This window comes from Populus alba, chromosome 6, assembly GCF_005239225.2.
Source record: "Populus alba chromosome 6, ASM523922v2, whole genome shotgun sequence".
In the NCBI taxonomy this organism is placed as follows: domain Eukaryota; kingdom Viridiplantae; phylum Streptophyta; class Magnoliopsida; order Malpighiales; family Salicaceae; genus Populus; species Populus alba.
This window is the reverse complement of record NC_133289.1, coordinates 12,235,040-12,242,088: the sequence shown is the minus strand read 5'-3', so window position 1 is coordinate 12,242,088 and position 7,049 is coordinate 12,235,040. Positions and strand designations below refer to the sequence as shown.

The window sequence follows — 7,049 nt, the reverse complement described above, 5'->3', positions numbered from 1 at the left end:
CGGAAATTGACGATGTGTGGTCGATTTATTTTCGCAAAATGACAACAACGCTCATTGACTTTTGATAAGTGACGACAATATCAAATTGAACCCCACCTTACCTACTCCCTCATTGACAAAACTACCCCTTATGAGAGTAGTTTCTTGCATGGTACTCAAGGCAAGAGAAATAGGATAATTGAGATTAAGCCACCTTTTGTATTGCTTTTCAAGAGGGGAATAGATAAAATTTATTTATTTTTATTTAAAATTAAAATTTTTATATTTTTACACCATATTGATATACTAATATAAAAAATAATATTTTAAAAATAAAAAATATTATTTTAATATATTTTTAAATAAAAAACATTTTAAAAAAATAACCATTATTATATTTTCAAATACCCTGAATATAATCGGGATTTGTAAGTATATAGAGATCTTTTCCATCTTATCTTGATCTCTCTCACAGGATTAATATTCATGATGATGATCATCACCATCCGAAAAATAATAGAGCAAGAATAAACAAGATGGTTGAGATGAGGACTCAACTACCAGCTTCCGGGCCCACCCAAGGGTCAACTTGGATGGGAGATTGACGACCATTTGATATTGGGGAAGATTAGAAAAGTCCACGTCAGATAATCCGCGATCGTGATGACATTCTTAGCTTACTATGATGTATTCAGAGGCTATTTTGTGCATGTCATTTGCTGTTAATACAATTATTTACTTCTAAGATATTCTTTCTAGAAGCTTACGGGCTATTTTGCTATCCGACCAAACCTAGCTTCCTTTGTCAAAATCACCCATCTCTTGTTTGGACGAAAGTGCCCTCTGACTGTTCTGACTTTGTCATGGATAGCTGGTGCGCATGACTGGCTTGAAGACTTGGTTATAAGAATGTCAGGCGGGGTATCCATGTCATTTTCTCTTGAGCCAACCCTGTAGATTGATTCTAATAATACTATATGGTATACTTAATATGAATAAATCTTGATTTATTCCACATTATATTATATTTGTAATTCCATGCTTTGAGAAATGGACAAGGAGATAAAAGAAAGAATCAAACGTGTGTGCGTAGAAAGGAGTTGATAACCTCTTTCTCCATGTCCGCGTTTTGAGAGCTGCCTATTGCTGATTTGAATATCATTGTTTAGGTCCCGATTGCCTCCCCTTTTTAAGCCATTACCCCATCACCCAATTTCCACCATCTCCTCTCCTCTTCCTACCTAACTCCCTCCCAATCCTCCTCCTGCTCTTGGGAAGAACACTTGTTGCTTTTCTATCCCTTCGACAACAACGAGGATATCATCATTTTCCTGCTGATCCCAGAAACCGAATATCATTACAAGCTGAAGAATCGTTAGCTTGGTGATAATGACGGTCGAAAAAACCACATGGAGATCGATGGTTTCAAGCTGTTTCAAGCCTAATGAGATCTCACCATCCAAACCCAAGAAAATAGTTACGAAACAAACTTCATTGCAGAGGCTTTCAATGTCCGATTTGAGCAATCCCAGCACGCTATCCGAGGATCTCTCAGTATCTCTCGCTGGTTCTAACCTTCACGTCTTTACACACCCCGAGTTGAAGGTGATCACACAGAATTTCGCAGCAAGCAACTTTCTCGGTGAAGGAGGGTTCGGACCAGTGCACAAAGGTTTCATCGATGACAAGCTTAGGCCTGGCTTGAAGGCTCAGCCTGTGGCCGTTAAGCTTTTGGACTTGGATGGCTCGCAGGGACACAGGGAGTGGTTGGTGAGCGCTTTGAACTTGTCATTTCTAGCATGTAGTGCGTATTATACCTACATTCGTATATACTTTTTAAATATCCTTGCTACTTTTTAATTAAAGGGGCTTCCACTATCCAAGCTGTAAGATGATTAACTAACTCCGTCTCTTTCTCTCTTTTAATAATCTTTTGTTAGACGGAAGTGATCTTTCTAGGGCAACTGAGGCATCCACATCTTGTGAAGTTGATTGGTTATTGTTGCGAGGAGGAGCATAGGCTTCTGGTTTATGAATACATGCCCCGGGGAAGTTTAGAGAACCAGTTATTTAGAAGTATGTTTCTTTGCAAATCCCAAGTTTAATTTGTTATGCAAATAAAATGTAATTATTTTACAATAAGAAAAGCAATCTGAGAGCTGACAGGTATTCTTTGATTTTTTAGGATATTCGGTATCGTTACCGTGGTCAGCAAGAACGAAAATTGCAGTTGGAGCTGCAAAGGGCCTAGCCTTCCTCCACGAATCAGAAAAGCCTGTCATATACAGAGATTTCAAAGCTTCCAACATTTTGCTGGACTCGGTAAGCATCTCTTAATTTCTTTAATCAAGACTCGTCTTAGTTCACGCAATATTAATTAATCCTCTAATAATGATGTTTCCCCGAATGTTCTCCACAGGATTATACCCCGAAACTCTCAGATTTTGGACTAGCAAAAGATGGTCCTGAAGGGTCAGACACACACGTTTCCACCCGAGTCATGGGAACGCAAGGCTATGCCGCTCCTGAATATATCATGACAGGTAATTTATTATATATGTTTAATTTTAAGCTAGCCAATACTCAATCATACTTGTGTGTGTATGATTGTTGCATTTGACCTTGGCATTCATTTGATATATATATTGCCCAGCCAGCATATACATATAGAAATCTAATTTGACACTGATTGTTTCAGGTCACCTGACATCAAGGAGTGATGTGTATAGTTTTGGAGTAGTACTACTGGAGCTTCTTACAGGGAGAAGGTCTGTGGACAAAAACCGTCCCCAAAGAGAACAGAACCTGGCAGAGTGGGCAAGGCCCATGTTGAATGATCCCCGGAAACTCGGCCGGATAATGGATCCGAGACTGGAGGGTCAATACTCAGAAACTGGAGCTCGAAAGGCAGCTGCATTGGCTTATCAATGTCTGAGCCACAGGCCAAAACATAGACCAACAATGAGCATAGTTGTTAGCACTCTGGATCCACTCAAGGATTTTGAAGACGTTCCTATTGGACCTTTTGTGTACACAGTTCCAACTGAAAATCTTAAAGAAGATGATAACAAGGAGAGTGAAACCAAGAGGGATCAGACGAAGAAAGAGAGGAACGGGCAGCAGCACCAAAAGCATCAACTCCATCGAGGCCAAAAGCGTCAAGGTAGATCCCGGCCTAGGTCTCCGACCATTCACTCAGAAACTGCTCTAAGCCAAAATCATGGAAATGGATTGCACTCTCCTTTGCACCATAAAGCCAGGGGATCGAGCCTAAACAATATTTAGTCAAACTGTAAATCTTGATTACTGTAAATGCATTTTCCTTTTTGAGCTAGCTAGCTAGCTTCCTTGAGTTCCATATTGTCACCCAAATATTAGTTTGAAGTAAGTTTGTCAATTTTTCGTTTCATTTAGAATAATCGAAAATATTTCCATATCAACTTAAAAAACGAAACAAAACAGAATAATTTTCATCTCATTTTAAATCTCGGTTCGTTCCAGATTTTTAGACTAAATTTCAGCCGGAAAGTTCCGATTTCATTCCACATATTCCGTTTCGCTCTTGAAAAGCCATTGAATCAAATTGAATCTTTATTCAATTTAATTAATTAAACCACCCAGAGTATAAAAAGCTCTTTTTCATTACTATTTTCAATAACAATGATATTAATAATAATATTAAAAATAATTATTACTATTTTCATTAACAATGATATTAATTTTTTAAAATTAGATTTATCACTAATATATATGGTTTATATTCATGTTGTTTTTTTTCTTGTTTATACTTTGTAGGAATTTGAGCAAAATAAGGGATGCTTTTAGATTTTATTAGCCTTGATAACATTGACCTAATTAACTTTATATTTAAAATATATGTGCTTAAAACATTTTACTTTCATAATATTTTAATATTTTGTTGAAGTTGAATTATTTTAAGTTAAAGATCTATTTAATCTTGATTACTTAAAAATATTTTAAAATTTAAAATTATATTTGTTTGGCATTGTGTTTGTATTGTATAATTTATAATTAATTTATCTTGAATTTGAATTATGTTTGTTGAATACACACACAACATGAACAATATAACCCCGAAATGACTCGCAAAAACATTTCAAAACTGAAATATTTCATTTCAATTAAAAAAACAAAACATCTATCAAAATAGAATTAACAACCTTAACTTGAAGCTTAAGATTTATTATTGTGGGAGGACTTCTTCATTTCCTTAAATTGATTCTTTCAAACACAAGACAGCCTACCCCCGTTTTTTTTTTCTCTGGGACTCGCATGATCTATGAGTTTTCTTTCTTGAGCCAGGCAAGAGACCAATTCAAAAAAAAAAAAAGAAAGAAAAAAGCAGCAACCTTATTAGATAAATACGCAAGTTTTGCCGAGCAGGATTTTCAAAGATTCTTTACAACAGCTAAGCAATTTGAAACATACAACGCGTTGACAATATTTGTGATTAAATTCCCACCAATCCAAATTGTGTTTACATTATCGTAAGCATTATTAATTTTTGTCGAAAACATTGATTGTTTACAGCTGTACCATCAATTTTGTTTTGTATAAAAAATTTCTTCTCTCTAACTGGAAAGCAAAACGACCACAGGACTACTTAATTGTACCAAGAATCCATCCTCAATAACTCATTATTCTATTTACAGACTGAGTAAACACTAAAGACTTGATCTTTATCATTACTGTCTTACCTCCATTTCAAAGCAAAAGCAAAAACGTGAGGTTGTAAATGTATTTCTAATGGTGTTTCTTGAAAACTTGAATTTTTGTTTTTAAAATTATTATTTTTTAGATTGTTTTATGTAGTTTTTTTTAAGTTTTATTTTTTAACATTTCATATATTAGGGATTCGGATTCACGTGATCTTATTATTTTGCATTGATTTTCTATGGATTTATATAAAAAAACATATTAAAAAAGCCTATATACCTAATATTTTTTTTGAAAAAACATTATAATCCACAACAAAAGCACGGGTTAAACACTAAAATGAGGACTAGACATCCAGGATCTTTATCATTAGTGTATTACCTCCATTCCAAAGCAAAAGAAAACGCTGGAGGTTGGAAACGTATTTGGAATTGTGTTTCTTAAAAGTTTGATTTTTTTAAAAATAATATTATTTTAAAAAAAAAAAATACTTTAAAAAATAAACATAATTATCCCCATCAATTGAGAAGAGAGCTAGCCAAGCGCATGCTTAGAAAACGAGCTAATGAGCTTCCAGTACTGCTATATATTAGCTGGCAGATTGTCTAAAATTTCGCAGGCGTAGGACTAATTAATATATTATCAATAAACAATCAGCTTGAACTGTGTAATTTATTTGCTTTTTCGACAGAGGACAATTCAATTTCACTCACTGCTCAGTGATTTATCGTACTAAGTAAGCAAACAGACAAAAAAATTGCCGTGAATGTCTTAAAGAACATGATGCTCCATGTTGGAGCACTGGATTCGGACATATAATTTATGCCCTCCCATCAGGAAAAAGAGGTGTATGCTAATTGAACTTCCATACAAGACAGACTGACTGCCTGTAGCCTAGCCTTTTTTTTTTTTTTTTTTTTTTTTTTGAAATTTCAATATTTTCGCCTGCAACTGAGCAACATAAATAATAGTAGTAGATCACACAGGTACTAGATGATTACTGTAAAACGTGGTAAGCGAGTTTCGAACTTTGTTTTGTTTTGTTTTATGGTTACAATTATTTGTCCAGTAATTACCAAACATTGATGTTAAAATCATGAATTCATCTGTAAAATTGTATTTACAAGTTAATATATATTAACATGTAAAATCAGATTAACTCACATAAAGTCAGACTTAATTCATGTAAAATTAAACTCGATTCTGACTTAAAAATATGAACCAAATCAAAATTACCTTAACTGCTGAACTCGTTTTATAGGAAAAATTAGATACATTAATATTGTGGGTAAAGTTTAGTCAAATTAGCAAATTTGTTAACTTGTGATTATACTAGACCTTTGGGACATATCTGTTTAATTAATGTTGGGATCTATCTGAAGTTTTTTATGTAGCCTTTATTCATTAAATCTAAATCATATAGGGATCATTTGCACATGAAATTTTTTTTTATTATTATTATCCTATGAAGATAAAGCATATGATTGTTTAGGTTTTATTTAATTTTGAATACTATCCTGGAGGTTTTACTTTATTAGTGTAGCTGTTATCATTTAAGATGCATTTTACAGTTTGTATTAAATAATAACTTAAATAGATATATTTTCCTTTTTGTCCAAAAATCAATTTCACTCTACCATGCACGCGGATGATGTCTAGTGTGCAAGCCAATCATTGAGTTTAGATTAGCTATTTTGGATGATTATACGTGGTAGCTCGTGCTAGCTGACACAAAACGAGACACCTAGCTCCTAGCACACCATAGATGTATAAGTATTTTTTTTTAAAAAAAAATAACACATTTGTTTTTTAAAAAATAGAAACTAACACAAGTAAAAAAAAGACTTTAATTTTTCAAAAACCGCTAATTAGCACTAGCAATGTTTTCAAAAAACATTGGTGCCACGTTGGCACTTTTTTCTTGTATAGTGAGAATTGTTTATATAGAGTTTGACATATTAGGGTTTGTTTGAAATTTATGTAGTTTTAGTTGTTAATTTGTGATTACTTTAGTTTTAATTTGATCATTGTTACACTGTTATCATTCAGATCCATTTTACTTTATATAATCTTGAATAGCTTTTTGCCCATCTATTGCTCACCATTCATCCGTGAAGTAAACCCCAAGGATACAAAGATTCAAAAAATCACAGTTAAATCGACTTTTCCCAAGAAAGGTTTGGAATTGAGTTTTACATCAACTAATCAAAATATAAGTAATCTTCAACTCCTATAAAGAGACTTAAACGAGAATTATAGAAGACATCACAAAACTTGACCAATTCTTCAATAAGTTAGGGAAGTTCAATGAAGAACTAAAAGATATGAGCAAAATCTCATACATACAAAATAATAATTTCCGAAAATCAAAGTCTTGTCCTAAAAAACCCTAA

General features: G+C 33.5%; 1 protein-coding gene across 1 annotated transcript; it reads left to right on the top strand.

Moving 5' to 3' along the window:
* The first annotated feature begins 1,015 nt into the window (after positions 1 to 1,015).
* LOC118048081 (serine/threonine-protein kinase RIPK) lies at positions 1,016 to 3,315 on the top strand. The gene is made up of 5 exons (XM_035057619.2): positions 1,016 to 1,749; positions 1,920 to 2,055; positions 2,165 to 2,301; positions 2,399 to 2,522; positions 2,678 to 3,315. Exons 1-5 carry the CDS (start codon positions 1,369 to 1,371, stop codon positions 3,262 to 3,264), a joined length of 1,365 nt encoding a protein of 454 aa, XP_034913510.1. The 5' UTR covers positions 1,016 to 1,368; the 3' UTR covers positions 3,265 to 3,315.
* Positions 3,316 to 7,049: the final 3,734 nt, after the last annotated feature.

Excerpts from the sequence above, each read along its gene's own strand:
- LOC118048081 (XM_035057619.2), top strand. The coding sequence starts at position 1,369 with ATGACGGTCGAAAAAACCACATGGAGATCGATGGTTTCAAGCTGTTTC. Across the intron at positions 1,750-1,919 it reads AGGGACACAGGGAGTGGTTG|ACGGAAGTGATCTTTCTAGG; the intron begins GTGAGCGCTTTG and ends ATCTTTTGTTAG. Across the intron at positions 2,523-2,677 it reads TCCTGAATATATCATGACAG|GTCACCTGACATCAAGGAGT; the intron begins GTAATTTATTAT and ends TGATTGTTTCAG.